The 15,729-nt window shown below is 42.8% G+C and overlaps 1 protein-coding gene across 1 annotated transcript in view; it reads left to right on the top strand.

Moving 5' to 3' along the window:
• The window catches only part of NEB (nebulin), a 191,668-nt gene that overhangs the window by 142,072 nt on the left and 33,867 nt on the right, over positions 1–15,729 (top strand). Inside the window, exons 110-125 of the mRNA XM_054723403.1 lie at positions 139–243; positions 1,216–1,320; positions 1,760–1,864; positions 2,509–2,613; positions 3,866–3,970; positions 5,294–5,398; positions 7,712–7,816; positions 8,188–8,295; positions 10,379–10,483; positions 12,229–12,333; positions 12,743–12,847; positions 13,453–13,557; positions 13,644–13,754; positions 14,450–14,560; positions 14,782–14,883; positions 14,968–15,072. Of these exons, the coding sequence (XP_054579378.1) occupies positions 139–243; positions 1,216–1,320; positions 1,760–1,864; positions 2,509–2,613; positions 3,866–3,970; positions 5,294–5,398; positions 7,712–7,816; positions 8,188–8,295; positions 10,379–10,483; positions 12,229–12,333; positions 12,743–12,847; positions 13,453–13,557; positions 13,644–13,754; positions 14,450–14,560; positions 14,782–14,883; positions 14,968–15,072 (1,692 nt within the window). The remainder of the gene's footprint in view (positions 1–138; positions 244–1,215; positions 1,321–1,759; positions 1,865–2,508; positions 2,614–3,865; positions 3,971–5,293; positions 5,399–7,711; positions 7,817–8,187; positions 8,296–10,378; positions 10,484–12,228; positions 12,334–12,742; positions 12,848–13,452; positions 13,558–13,643; positions 13,755–14,449; positions 14,561–14,781; positions 14,884–14,967; positions 15,073–15,729) is intronic.

The following is a 15,729-nucleotide window of genomic DNA, read 5'->3' as shown; positions in this document are numbered from 1 at the left end:
AAGAACAGGGGCCATTCTCCTAATGAGCACAATACACTGTGTCCCTAGGGTAGATCTGTGACATGGTTGGTTGCGGATTGTGAGGGATGAAAACACTCGAACTTAACGTTGTCTCTCTCTTCTATCTTTATTTCTTAGAACAAGTACAAGATTCAGTATGAAAAGATGAAGGACAAGTACACCCCAATTCCAGATACACCAGTCCTCATCAGAGCCAAGAAGGCTTACTGGAACGCCAGTGATGTATGCATCCCTTCCTTCTTCCTGTTGCTGTGGTAGGGACAGCGGAGGTTGAGGTATCTGAGAAACAGAAAAGATTAGTCATATCCATAGTTCAAGGTCCTGACCCACACACGGAGCAGGAAAAAAAGAAACACCACATGCAAAAAACTTTAAAAAAATATACAGGCACAAACAATACCAGTTAGGCAAAGTAGTAGCTAAGAGTAATGCAAAAAGCCCATGACTCTTCTCATTGCTCTCCTAGGAAGAATATGGCCCTTTCTTGTGAGTCTTTGGTAGCATTTCCTAGGGCAGTGATGGCGAACCTATGACACGCATGTCAGCACTGAAAGGTCCCAGGTTCAATTCTGAGGCGGCCGCATGCCGAGGATGAAACATTTGCTGCTCCTGAGGATGAAACATTTGCGAAATAATGTTTTTTCCTCAAAGTGACACACTACCCGAGTTATGCTCAGTTTTTTGGCGAAGCTTGACACACCAAGCTCAAAGGTTGCCCATCACTGTCCTAGGGAATGCTTGACAACTAATTGTTACTTGCCGATAAAGTCATGTTCTTGCAGTCAGCCAAACATGGTTAAGATCCTGATACTGTCATTTGCCTGCTGATTGACTCTGTATCCCTCATCTAATTGTTTCTAAGACTGTTTTCTTATATGTGGAATGAGGATAAGAATTGTGATAATGAAATTAGACTACACCTAGTGTCCCCTGTTGTTAACACCTTACATTACCATCATATATTTGTCACAACCAATGAGCCAATATTGATACATTATTCACTAAACTCTATACTTCATTCAGATTTTATTAGGTTCCTCCTCATGTCCTTTTTCTCTTCCAGGATGTGAAATCAGTTTTTAAATCTCTCCTAAATTTATTCATGGGAAAACCTGAGAGAAACCTCAAACTTAAAAGACTTCAATTATTTACCTGGGTAGTTTTTCATAATCCATGTGTGTGTTTTCCTTCCAGCTACGCTACAAAGAAACATTTGAAAAGACCAAAGGGAAATACCACACCGTGAAGGATGCTCTGGACATTGTGTACCATCGCAGAGTCACGGATGACATCAGTAAGGTACGTCCCTCCATATAGCTACTTGCATGAGGCTCGATGGGCCACCATCAGTTTTAAAAAGGATCCTCCCTTGCCCTAGCCGGTTTGCCTCAGTGGATAAAGCATCGGCCTGTGGACTGAAGGGTCCTGGGTTCGATTCTGGTCAAGGGCACATATCTCGGTTGCAGGCTCCTTCCCGGCCTAGGCCTTTGTCGGGGCTCGTGCAGGAGACAACCAATCGATGTGCTTCTCTCACATCACTATTTCTCTGTCTTTCTCTTTCTCTTCCACTCTCCCTAAAAATCAATGGAAAAATATCCTTGGGTGAGGATTAAAAACCAGCCAAACAAACAAACAAAAAAGTATCCTCCCTTCCCTAATACTCTCTGGAAATAAGTAGACTTTTTTTTACATTAATTTTGGGTCAGATGTTAAACCTGTCTTTGTGTTTTCCCCACAGGTGAAATACAAGGAGAACTACATGAGCCAGCTGGGAATCTGGAGGTCCATTCCTGATAGCCCAGAGCATTTCCACCACCGGGCAGTCGCGGATGCAGTCAGTGATGTGAGTCTTCAAGTCTTCCATTTTTACGTATAAATTTATATGTCCATGTGACTTAGGAAATCAAACACTGCACTAAAACCGATTAAACACGTGACTCAATGTTGGTTCTTATGCATGGATGTTTAAATCATAAAACTCATTGATAAATGAGTGAACTTCAACTTGGGAGAGAAAAAATATATTCCAATTTATAAACCTAATTTTTCTCCCAAATGTATTATATCATATTACATGGCTGGAAGTGATATACTTCATCTAAGCAATAACCTATTTCTGGTCAATTGAAGAGACAACTTCAAGAAGCAATCAAGACAGGTAACGATGCTCACTTAGAAAGAAATGTCAGCTTTCAATAGGAAAATACATCTGCCAAGTTTACGATATAATCTCTAGGAAAGTACGCCTGTTACATTTGAATTGTTTTAATTAGTATTAAAAATAAAAATTTCCATATATAATATACACACCATAAAATAAGCAGAAAAAAGTATTATTGGAAACTTACCTTAAATAATTGTTTTGATACTTTATTACCCTATATGTCTCAGTGGTCAGAGCTTTTATTTGTTCCACTTGTACAGAGCCTAACCTACTGCTATTTGGAGATAGGTTCTTAAAACTCTTTGATGATGTTCTTCTCCCAGGTAAAATACAAAGAAGATTTGACCTGGCTTAAAGGAATTGGTTGCTATGCCTATGATACCCCCGACTTCACTCTGGCTGAACAGAACAAGACTCTCTACAGCAAGGTATAGCTCCTCAAGGATAATGGCCACATCTGTTTAGCGTATTTCAGTGCTCACAGAGAGAATTAGCACTGAGCCTATAGCTTTTTCATATTTCCACCCTGATCTTCGCTTCTAGTCCCTGTAGTTGGAGTACATACTGAACTGCCCACCGTCTGATGGGCTCTGCTGAAATGGCATAGCTCACATTTTTAGTACTGACCTCATTGACTATAGTCATCATTTAGTATATCATTTAATTGAATTTGATAAATGGTCACTTCAGAACAACTCATATCTCTGCCAGAATTCCCTCCCTATTAATATGTCTCTGGGTAAGTCACCCTATTAGAGGTGACATGGTGGGATATAAAGTGGGATTCTTTTTTTAAAATATATTTTTATTGATTTCAGAGAGGAAGGGAGATGGGAGAAACAGAAACATCAGTAATAAGAGAGGGTCATTGATTGGCTGCCTCCTGCACGCCCCACACTGGGGATTGAGCCCACAACCCGAGCATGTGCCCTGATCAGGAATCAAACCCGGACCTCCTGGTTCATACATGCTCAACCACTGAACCATGTCGGGATTAAAGTGGGATTATTCGAATCCACAAACTTGTGTGACTTGAGGCAAATAACTGTTTTTTATGGCCTCATTTTCCTATTTCCAAAATAAAGCTGCTGAATTAGCTTCCTTTGAGTTTTAAAATAGGAGTCAGCAAACTTTTCTTAAACCAGCCATATAGTTAATATTTTAGACTTTGTGGGCCACATTCATTCCGTCACGCGTTCTTTGTTTACAATTATTTTTTTTAAAAACCTTAGTTCATGGGGTCATTTAAAAATAGGTGATGATCTAAATGTTAGCCCATCCCTGCCCTAAAATACTATGATTATCTGATTAATTACCAAAAACTATTTCAAATTAATGGACTAAAAACTGCCTTCAACTGCATATGGTAATACCTTCAAAATAAAATGATAATCACTATAATACATAGGAACAAAAAAGGAACTGATTTGGATTTTTGCCTAATTTGGAAAATAGATCTGTTTGTCATCCATTCAGTAAAAAAAGTATATTTTGGAGTGAGTTTTCAAGGAATCCAGGTAGATATACCCTTCATTGCCTTGGGAGACAGAGTAAGTATTTAGTAATTACTTGTTAACTCTATGAGGAAATTATCACAATTGTATGATAAAATAAAAGGCATGTCTCATTCTTAAGATAATCACAGCCTGCTATCAATTAACCACATTCTGTTTTCTCTAGTACAAATATAAGGAGATATTTGAAAGGACAAAGTCAGATTTCAAGTATGAAACCGATTGTCCAATCAATAGGCATTTCAAGTATGCAACTCAGTTGATGAATGAGGTATGTACGACCTGACCCAATTAACCCTATGCAGTTCCCGTCAGAAGTCTATAGACTTATTTGATTGCAACCCAATAAGTAAAATGCCAGAAAAGCATTTCTAAGAGTTGATTCAAGATAAAGATCTGGGAAGACTCTTATAAAGTCACCCTCTGATGAGCTCTGCCAAAAGCATGAATAAGAGCAAGTGAAGGGACTGTGCCTCGTGGTGGGAGGGCCCCACAGCCATCACCACTCTGTTCCCGCTAGCACAGGGCAGCACAGCCCTTTGGGTGATGACAGCAAGGAGGCAAAGGATTTTGTTGACTATCAGCTGAACTCCCTAAAACAGGATAACGTGTAGAATCGAGAGACACAGAAGTTCAAGGTTAATTTAGCATCTCTACTATGGCACAGAGATGGCAGTGGTTGGAAAAGCCACCCCTAAAGGGATTGTTGTGATTTGGCATTCAATTGTATTGCCATTGTTTACTCATATATTGGTGCAAAGAAGTAGCCATTTGTCCCCAGAATATTCTTTTATTTTCTACCCAATCTTTCCTGGAACTATCTTTGTAATAATTTAAGTTAAATTTAACTTAAAATGACTGAAATAACCAAGCTATTGATTAACTTAAATGTTTGGATGGTTTTATATTTAATTTCCTATCTTTGGATATTCCACAGATTTACATGAAATTCATGAACAATGTTAGAAAATTAGTAAAATGTATCTAAAAATGAAAATGTAACCAATGGTATGTTTATTTCAATATATGACTTTTTTTCTTTTTAATTTGATTTTGTTCATTTTCAGTAGATTTCCAGGTGGAACAACTCTGAAGAATTACTGTTAGTAGATTCCTAGAATATAGTCTTGATATATTTTATTTCTATTTTTCACACTCACAAAGGATTTCCAGGTCTCTTTTATAATTAAATAAACTAACTAGCATTAGAAGACTAGAATTTTTCACGAATATTCCTTTTGATTCTCACAGTCATAGATTGTAGACCTGTAGATTATCATGCCTTATTTTAAATACAATGTAAGGTGCCATAAATCCTAACATTACTAATGGCATCCTATGTAGAGATGGAAAATGTTTAGGCACAAGGTACTCCAATTTGGTGTCATAAATCTGGTCTATCCCAAGCCCCAGCCCTCTCCAGGCAATCTTCCCTCACTTAACTCTCTTTGCCTCCCTGTGTTTATCCCGGATGCTTTGGGTGCCCACCTCCCAAAATGAGATATTTCTGGTCCTCCGGAGTGTTTATCTGGGGACATTTCTGTATAGCCTTGAAGTTGTACTCTTGCTATAATTTGATCTGATGTCCGAGCAGAAAAAATACAGAGCTGATTATGAGCAGCGGAAAGATAAATACCACCTGGTAGTCGATGAGCCTAGACATCTGCTGGCTAAGATCGCAGGCGACCAGATCAGTCAGGTACTGTGATGGGGCTGGTTGGCCAGCCCAGGCAGGACTGTGCTCCAGGTTTCTCATGAGATGTTGTCCTGTCTGCTGCAAGGATGTCATAGGTTCTGCCTATGATATTGGGATGTTCTGTTTCACAGTATCTGTCTAGCCACCCAAAGAGCCCGTGAGCTATTTGAGTGTGCCAGTCCATGCTCTGTGTGCTCACATGTGCTGCAGTGAAGAGGAAAAGGAAAGCTGGGTCCTTCCACCCTTTATTCCTCTGGCAGCCCTGTTTTTAGTCTGCAGTTGTAAATTGCAAATTGAGTTGCAAAAACCAAGAAGCAAATTAATGGAAGGAAAGAAGACAAAACTCCCTGCCATGTTTTCCTACTCCAATGATGTCCTTTTTCCTATAAGGCATTTCCCATGTCATTCATTCCCCATTCACAAGGATGATGGATGGTCAACTGCAGGTGTTGCAGTCACTCTGCTTGACAATGTAATATATTTGGTGTCTTCACCCACATGTATATGTGAGCACATAAAGTGTGTCTGCCTACATCTCTTCACTCAGAGGTGATGGGGATATAGAGCCATGTTCTTATGTCTCTTTTGTGCTTCACTGCTCTTTGCATGAACAGAGAAAATATAAATCTAGTGCCAAGATGCTTCTGAAACGAGGATGTAATGAAATTCTGCGTCCAGATATGTTGACTGCCCTCTACAACACATACATGTGGAGCCAGGTAATTTCGGATGTGATGGGAAGAAGTCTTGGGGGCATTCGCCTTTATGCTTTCCTTGACTTCCTTTCCCTGCCCCCTGCCCATGGTTTCACATGATAAAGCTGCACAAATGTTCATTCCTTATAAATGAACACTGGATGTGGCCACCACTGTGATGACGCCATCTGTATATCACCTGACACCTAGGAAACTCCTAGTAAGATTAGCTGAGACTTTTCCAAACTTTATTTCCAAATTGGTATAACATTAACTTTACTTTTCAATATTTGCCCCCTCCCCAAATAGATTCCTGAGAGACTGAGTATATTACATAGATTCAACAGCATTTAAAAGGTCTGAATATGTAATATTTTTATCTAATTTGGCTATTGTTCAATGATCACTACAAGTGTACCATTTAGGACGGATGAGGATTACAGTACAGCTCTTTTACAATTGTACATAGTCATGGCCCCTCTTGAGTTTGATGCTGAATTTGCTAGGTTATTTCTGGCACATCTGCCCTCTCGCATACTTGTTAACAGCGTTGCTGATAACATGACCTTCCCACAAGGTCAGTAGAAGCACACCGCCACCGCCTTTCCATCATATGCTAAAAGGTAAATTTGAAGCAGCAAAAAATGGTGACGATTGCTTAACTACCAGATACCATGTTAATAAGATGCCATTGTCCCCATACACACACAAAAAAAGTTTTTAATCAATCTCTTGTATTAGGAACTTGTTTTATCACTTCAGTGTGACACCATCAGCATATGAAATGAGGGGGATGAGGTCTCCCTAGGAAGATCCTATTTGCTTGCCACCTTTTTTTTGTCCTAATATGACCATCAAATAGTTGTGCATGAGTTATTGCTGTGCTCTCTGTGTCTGTGCTGCTTGAAACAGCTTATGTGCATGAAAAAAATCATGACTTGAAAATTACAAAAATGAATGTTTTTTCTAAAATGATAAATACTTTAAACTCTATATTCTTGTGTGTGTTTTTACATCTATTTCTTTTTTTATATGAAAACGTATCCTAAGAGGTCATACATATTTGATGCAGCATACAGGATGGGGCAAAAGTAGGGTTACAGTTGTGAGTATGGGAAACACAGTTTATTCTTATATTAGTATTTATTCATTATTGTATTATCTTCCATACTCACAACTGTAAATCTAATTATGGTATTATTTTCCATATGAACAACTTAAACCTACGTTTTGCCCCACCCTATATTGTGAGTGAATCATTACTTGTCAGAGTCCAGAGATTAAGGGTCTAGTCCTGGCTCTGAGATTCACTCTACATGTACCCTTAGTTTAGTCTCTTACCCCGTTTGGGCCTAGTTTCTGCATGTATAAAATGTATGGGAATTATCATTTATTGTTATTGTTTGCTCACTCCAGTGCAAGCTTGCTATCAAGTACAGATTTATATTAAATGTTTTCAATTAGGATTTAAAGAGAAAGCATGACCCCATTCCCCCACGTCAGTGGCTTGTATAATAATCCCACTATTTGCTGTGGGACTCTCTCAAGAGGAAAATTAAATTCCTGAAAGCCCTCTCTTCCACTTCTTAGGATTAACTTGTTCTTCTATTGCACAATTTAGATCAAGTACAGGAAAAAGTATGAAAAAACAAAGGACAAATTTACCTCAATTGTGGACACTCCAGAACACCTGCGTACTACAAAAGTCAACAAACAAATCAGTGATGTAAGTACAAGAAACACTGAACAGATTCTCAAACTCAGGAGGTATTTGCAAATGTAGAGGGTAGTCTAGACTGTCACAATGTCCAGAAGACTCTTCTGCCATTCAGTGGGAGTGAGGCAAGAGTGCTTAATGTCCTGCTATGCTCAGGACTTCTTTTACAATGTAGAACTGTTCCAACCAAATTGGGAGACACCCCATTTTAGAAGCACCAGGGCCTTGGCAGAAAGCATGAAAGCACCTGTTGAATTTATAGAATTCACTCACCTTTATACACACTCACAAAAGCCCTTTGCACTTATAATGTCACATCACACTGCACTGTGAATGGAGATGTATAACATGGTCTCTTCCTGCTTTTTCATCTCCTGTAGATACTTTACAAATTGGAATACAACAAGGCCAAGCCTAGAGGCTACACCACAATCCACGACACGCCCATGTTGCTGCATGTCCGGAAGGTCAAAGATGAAGTCAGTGATGTGAGTATCAGAATGGCTTCGCAGTCCTCTCATCTTGGCCTCTCTAATGTGATCGAACAAACCCTGGTTCAGTTATCTATTTCTGTGTAACTATCTCCCTAAAACTTAGCGACTTAAAACAACAATCATTTCCCCCCTCGTGATTCTGTGAGCTGAGTGGGCACAGCCGAGTGGATCTTCTATCCCACATGCTGTTGGCAGACAGCGGAGGCTCAGGTGGGCCAGCACCTCAAGAAGGCTCACTCACATGGCTGGTCGTTGATGATGGTTCTGGGCTGGAGCTCTGCTTTTGCATAGACAGTCCCCCACCCCCAACCCCACCCCCGTGTGGTTTGGACAGCTCACAGCACAGTGGGTGGGTTCCAAGAGGCTGGAGTAGAAGCTTCCAGACCAGTTAAGGGCTACTCCTAGAACTGACAAGAGACACTTTTGCTGTATTTTATTGGCACAGTGGATACCCAGATTCAATGGGTGAAGAGATAGGTGCCACCTCTGGATGAACAAATGGCAGGGTTACATTGTAGAAAAGGGGGGGAGGGCGGGATGTTATAGAGATGATTTTGAAAAATGCAATATGCCATAAATGCTATGAATACTCTATACACTTTATCTTGGCTAAGAGGAACAAGGTAGCCATTAAATTCAAATATCCTGAATTTGAGGAGAAATTGTATTCATAAGTTTCCAGATATATAGTTAGATTCTGTGGTTGAAAACTATCATGATTGTTTGTTAAAAAAAAAAAAAATTAAGGAAGTCCATGGCTATACTGTACCGGAGAGAATATTAAAGGCAGCTGTGGAGTACACGCATCCTTACCCACAGCCTTGACCTCGGCTGGTGCTCAGGAATTCCCTGATAGATGAATAAATGTGTTCACAATGCTGGCCCTGAGCTGCCATGAAAAAATGTTAAATACATTCGTGCACGTGTATGAAGGCAGAAATGCATATAAAAATGTTTCATATTTTTCATGTTAAACTAAGTATTGGCATTTCAAACATGGACACCCAGGTATTCATAAACATCTGTCAGGTCAGTTCTTTATGCGGAGCGGCCCTTCCCCTTTCACTGTAGAAAAATGAAGCATTTTGGTGTCCATTCTCCCACATTTTCTGATTAGAACAATAACCTGAGACATGGATGTAAAACATGGACGTCCAGGCCTTTCCCTTAAAGATATTGATTTATGTGTGTGGTGGAGTGCAGAAAATTGTGATCAAGCCAATTTAGTAATGCTACTAGGCTTCCTTAGAACAGTTTCACCTCAGATTTAACCACTTTAACGCCTGGGATCCCTCAGCCACAATTAGTGAGAAAACCCAAGTGAGGCTCCAGGGCCCTGAAATTTACGAGGAGCAGAATTGGGTGAAGCTAGACATTCCGGGCCCACGATGGGGAAACTACCTGTTAGGCCCTGAGACTAAGCCTTCCCTGACACTCTCCCTCTCATCCAAACCCTCATATGCCCAAACTGGCCAGATGTGGCTCTAACAGTGATGATAGTGATGACTGCATCCATCCATCCATCCGTTCACTCATTCATCAAACATTTATTGGGTTTCTATGTGCCTGACACGAGGAACAATGATGAATGACACACAGTCTTTGCCGTTGGAGTTCAGCTTAATGGAAAGAATAGACGGTTAAGCAAATAATTACAACATGAGGTGATAACAGCTGGAACTGTGGGGGGTACAGAAGGAGGGCAAGACTCATTCCATCTGGGTGGGAGGAGCTTCGCTTCCGTCAGCAGTTTTCCAGATGTTCTGAACTTGGAATTTTCTGATTTGGAAAAGGGAGAACATACAGGGAAAGCCGTGCAGCTGGCCCTTCCAGCACAACCTCAGGGGACATGAGTGCCGCCGAGACACTAGTGAGCATGCTCAGTGTGTCCTGGGAGCTGGTTTTAAGAACTCAGGCAGGAACGCACAGGTCTGCATGGCCACAACCTTTCTACCCACAGATTCATTCTGCCCTAAGGAGCAGTGTGTACTGTAATCACGGTTTTCATTCTTATCTTTTTAAGTATCTTAGTAGACTGTATAAAAAGTGAACCTGGTCATTGTGTTGCCTCCCACAGCTGAAATACAAAGAAGTTTACCAAAGAAACAAGTCCAACTGCACCATTAAGCCAGATGCTGTTCATATCAAAGCAGCCAAGGACGCCTACAAAGTCAACACCAACGTAAGTTCCATAAACTTCCCCTAGCCTCACGGGGGATTCATCAGCTTCTGCGGGACAGAGGATCTCTTACATCTCTTCCAGCGATTGAGTCCAGATCAAGAGTGGGCGCCAGGAGCGTGCATAAGGATGCTGAAATCTACATGCTGCCTCTGGTTCTCACGGAGGTCAATGGGGAAGAGCAAGGGTGGCCAGCCTGTGCCAGTCATTACACCCACCCAGCCTTGGTGCTAGGTGGCTGGGAGATATGACACTTAATTCTGAAATGAAAGTTGCATTTTAGAAAGTATCTCAGTATCTTTCATTCCCTCCACCCTCCACCCTCCATATTCTCCTCCTGCCCCACACCCTACCTAGAGCAGGGGTCCTCAAACTTTTTAAACAGGGGGCCAGTTCACTGTCCCTCAGACTGTTGGAGGGCCGGACTATAGTTTAAAAAAAAACACTATGAACAAATTCCTATGCACACTGCACATATCTTATTTTGAAGTGAAAAAACAAAACGGCAAAAACACCCGCATGTGGCCCGAGGGCCGTAGTTTGAGGACGCCTGCCCTAGAGCCTGTTCTTTATGGACAAAAAAAATTTAACCACTTGGTGCTGTCAGGAGTTGGCTTAAGCCTCTTTTCTGCTCAGATCTCCCTGTGCTGACTCATTTATTTGTAGTGGGGCATCTTACAGCCTCAACCACATTTTTGTGCATTTAGAGGAATATCAGCTTTTTAAAAAATATATGTTTTATATAGTTATAAAATGAAACCATTACAACCCAACTAGTGCCCACTAGTGCCAGAGAGAACATATGTTTGTTAGGGCCAGCAAACTGAAATGCCTGTAGGGGCTGGCAGGTAATTTACAGATGTCCTGAGGGTGGATTGAGGGATGGGAAGCAGGATGGATGTGGGGAAAGGCAATTGCAGTAAAATGCACATTGTAGAATGCAGGTGGTGGGAAGTCTCTATAAGATTCTTGCAATTCTGTTGTATGTTTGAAAATTTTCACAATAACATGGGGTGGGGGGGAGGACTCATCAAGTAGTATACAAAAATGTATGCACATTTTGTGTGAAAATGAGAGAGAGGAAAGAATGTGCCTGATAGAGAGGGCTCTTCCCAAGGACACAAATTAAATTGCAGACACTTCTGTGCCTCAGATTTGGCTCGAGGCAGCCAGTTCTCCGGCTCAGATGCAGGTCTGAAGGCACCCTAAAGCCAGGTTGCCTGGCTTTGAACCCCAGTTCCACCTTTTACTCACTGTCTCACCTTGGGCAGGTTACTAACCCTTCTAGGCAGTTCCTCAGCTGTCGACTGCATGCAGTTCTTGCAAAGATTAAATAAGCTAATAATTATAAAGCACTTAGGAAAGTGCCTGGCACAAAAGAATGTACTATATGTGTTTAATATTGTTTTACTTAAGCCTGAATTTAGTTAGAAGTTAAAAGTGCTCAAGTGCTCTGAAGATGACTAAGCTACACTGGCAGAGCTGGAAAGATTGTGGAATCTTTTCCCCCAGAGGCCTTTAAAAATTTTAGCCCCTATTGAGACCAAAGGGTCCCACAAGATGACCTCTTGAGTGGCTGACCAGCTGCATAAATTGTAGAGAAATTTTAATTGGGGCTCTCTCTTGCATAAAGAACCAGGATTGTTGTATGTTAAAATGCAAGGTGAGTGAGTCCCTCTGTGCCATGCGTGTGGTTAGGAATTCAGCCCCCTGACTGATGCGACTCGTTTTCCTCTTATTAAAAACAGCTGGACTACAAGAAGCTGTATGAAGCCAACAAAGCCCACTGGAGGTGGACCCCTGACCGACCGGACTTCCTCCAGGCCGCCAAGTCCTCCCTGCAGCAAAGCGATGTGAGATAGAAGAGACACGCCTGAGACAGAAAATCAATAATTAGTCATGATAACCACCATCGAGGGTGCTAACCTAGCCCATTTGAGATCCAAGGACAGGGGTTGTGGGAGTAGAAGGCCGGCTCAGGAAGCAGACCTGGCCTCAGAGCCTGGCTCCCACAGCTGGGCCCACACACACGGATGGTTCCGAGACCTGAGCGAGGCTGGGGTGGGGCTGGAGGCGAGCAGGCTTGGGGGGCTTGGTCTTGGCCTCGGGGCTGGAAAGGAGGAGCTCAGCAGGAAGTGAGGGGCCAGGAGGCCTCTGCCCCCATTCTGTAGCAAGCCCTCTTTAAGAGGCGGCCCCCTTATGGGTTTGATCAAAGGTTGGCTTTCTCCTTTCCCATCTTCCTCTGCCTTTCTTCTGTGACAGTTTGAATACAAGCTGGACCGAGAGTTCCTCAAGGGTTGCAAGCTGTCCGTCACCGATGACAAAGACATGGTGCTGGCCCTGAGGAATTCCTTAATAGAAAGTGACGTGAGTACCCGACCCTTCCATGACACCTAACCCCACTCAGAGCCGTCTCCCCAGGGACACCAGGGAAGGACCAGGGCTGCTGCTGGGGGTGTGGGTCCTGGAATAGGACCTGACGTGGCAGAGCAGGGCCGCCCAGCGGGAAGGTATTAAACCCTGGTGACTGTCCGTTCTGGCACCCACACAGCAAGAATCAGGAATGTGAGGCCCTGCTGGTTCCATAGAGAAACTAATTCACGTTTGTGGGCGCCCATTCTTCCTGTGCTGCACTTTCCTCCACTGGAAAGGAAGAATAACAACGCCTCCCGGGCTTTGGGGGAGGGTCAAACGACATATTTGAAAGTGCTTTGAACTAGGCTATGTGTATAAAGATTCATCTCAAGCCCCATTTTGATTATTATTAAAATCTAACCTCAACTTGCAAGACATAAAGAAAATCATGGCCGCATACTTCCCAAGATTCCCAAACATCACGTCTTGTGTTGAGTCTAATGTGCCCACGGTGTCAACCATGCTGTCCTCCCAGCTCTGTCAGGTGACCTGGGAGCTTAATAAAATTACGCAGGAGACCCGGAGGAGCTAACGACACACTTCCTTCACCCCCGCAGCTGAAATACAAAGAGAAACATGTCAAGGAAAGAGGAAGCTGCCACGCTGTGCCCGACACTCCTCAGATCCTCCTGGCAAAGGCTGTCAGCAACCTGGTGTCCGAGGTACCCCTCCCGCTGCCGTGGGCTCCGCTTTCACCTTGGGCTCACGCCCAGCCAGACGCTCTAACCCTTTCTGTGGATTCCCTCAGAACAAGTACAAGGACTACGTGAAGAAGCACTTGGCCCAGGGCTCATACACGACGCTGCCGGAGACCCCGAACACTATCCGCGTCAAGGAAGTGACCAAGCATGTCAGCGATGTGAGTGACAGCCCCAGGGCACTGGGCAGCAGCAGGGCCCCTTGACCTTGGGATCCAGCCAGACCGACAGCTGCCAAACACCTTCCTTAATGTCATTGTGTTCTTACCATCAACACCAGTCTGTGATCACCATTTTGAACTCTGGTTAAAAGGCCAACTTGTTATTTATCCAATTATGGCACCTGTGGCAGATGTGGGCTTTGCCATGGGTCATGTTATCTAGCAATGTAAGTGAGCTGTTATTAACCTAGTGCTGATAAGGGGAGAAAAAGATCGCTAATGGAGATTGGCCTCTCCTACCATTAAACTGCTAGACAATTTTAGAGAAGCAAACCACCTCTGTATCTTGGTAATCTCTGACTACTATGGCCTAATCAATAATACATTAATAATCACGATATCATAGTTTATGAGCCCTATATAGTTCCATCTGTTTTAAAAAGGTAGAAATGGTGCATGACAGAGCTTACGTTCCCCGTGGTCATTTCTCCAAAGACTGGTGTGTGGTTCCAGTGTTGGGCTATGGGACAGAGGTGACAGGGAAGAACTAGAATATGGACCGAGAGACCCGGGTTCCAGACGGGTCCAAAATGGGGAGCCGGGGGTTTCCCTGGAGATCTTCTCCAAGTTCTTCAAGTAAATCGATCCTGCTCCCAGCTTCCTCCGCTCACATATGTAATTCCGGCTCTTTTCAGACAAATTACAAAAAGAAGTTTGTCAAGGAGAAAGGGAAATCCAACTACTCCATCATGCTGGAGCCCCCAGACGTGAAACATGCCATGGAAGTGGCCAAGAAGCAGAGTGACGTAAGTTTCTCCTCTTGACATTCTTTGGGGGACCACTGATCCCGTGGATTTCAAATTGGTGCATGCTGGTTTCTGTCACCCTAACTTCTGTGTCTTCTAGTTTAATAAATATGGTGGTGGGATTAGTTTGGTTTTAGTAAAAAGGTCCTTTGTACTTAATGAGGACTTTGGAAAGGTAGCATATCTCTCAAAGGAGTGAACTTTTTCCCCCCCATATAAAGGTTGCTTACAGAAAAGATGCCAAAGAAAACCTGCATTACACCACAGTGGCCGATCGGCCCGACATCAAGAAGGCCACGCAGGCAGCCAAGCAGGCCAGCGAGGTAAAGATGTGGTTAACATGTGCCTGATCCCCAAGGGCCACACCACCCAGAATGCATTGCCCATTTTGGTTTTCTTTGATCCAGGTGGAGTACAGAGCCAAGCACCGGAAGGAGGGCAGCCATGGGTTAAGCATGCTTGGTCGCCCAGACATTGAAATGGCCAAAAAGGCAGCCAAGCTGAGCAGCCAGGTAACGCAGATGGGCAAGAGGCAGCTCTAACATGAGGAGATTAGCTCTGAAACGTACCAGAACATGTGTGTTAAGGACCATCTTTCTTGTTTATGGCTAACATCTCCAGGCCTCTCTTTTTCTCCACTTTTCCATGTATGGGTATGTGTCTAGGTGTTGAGTGCTTAGCTGTTTTCATGTGATAAGAACATCAGCTCCAGAGCTCCTCTTGGAACCTGTCTCTAGACCTTGGAGGTTACATCCCAAGGGCTTAATTCATACTTACCTCACCTGTGAGGTCTTGTTAACATGCAAGTGTCATGAAATTCTAACTTCTAGAATCCAACCAGATGCAGTAACCTTTATTTTTTCATTCAACGTACATATATGAAGTGTCTGCGCTAGGACCTAGGGAAGATGCCCTCAGACTATATATCCATCCATGGATAAGTAAGTACCATACGGGTGACAAATGTCTGATCAAGGTATTCCCAGGGTGTGGAGTGGGAATGCTCTATTCTAGCAGATTTGATATTATTGAGAAGATGGACTCAGAAATGTGTTGCTCAGACCTAATTGCCACATTACCTAATTTCCCTTGTTAGACCAATTATCTATAATACTCCCGAGTTATGACAGGCTTTCAGACTTTAGCTCAGAGACTCCATGATCCACCAC

This window comes from Eptesicus fuscus, chromosome 11 (genome assembly GCF_027574615.1).
Source record: "Eptesicus fuscus isolate TK198812 chromosome 11, DD_ASM_mEF_20220401, whole genome shotgun sequence".
Lineage (NCBI taxonomy): Eukaryota > Metazoa > Chordata > Mammalia > Chiroptera > Vespertilionidae > Eptesicus > Eptesicus fuscus.
This window is presented reverse-complemented; position numbering and strand designations above follow the sequence as displayed.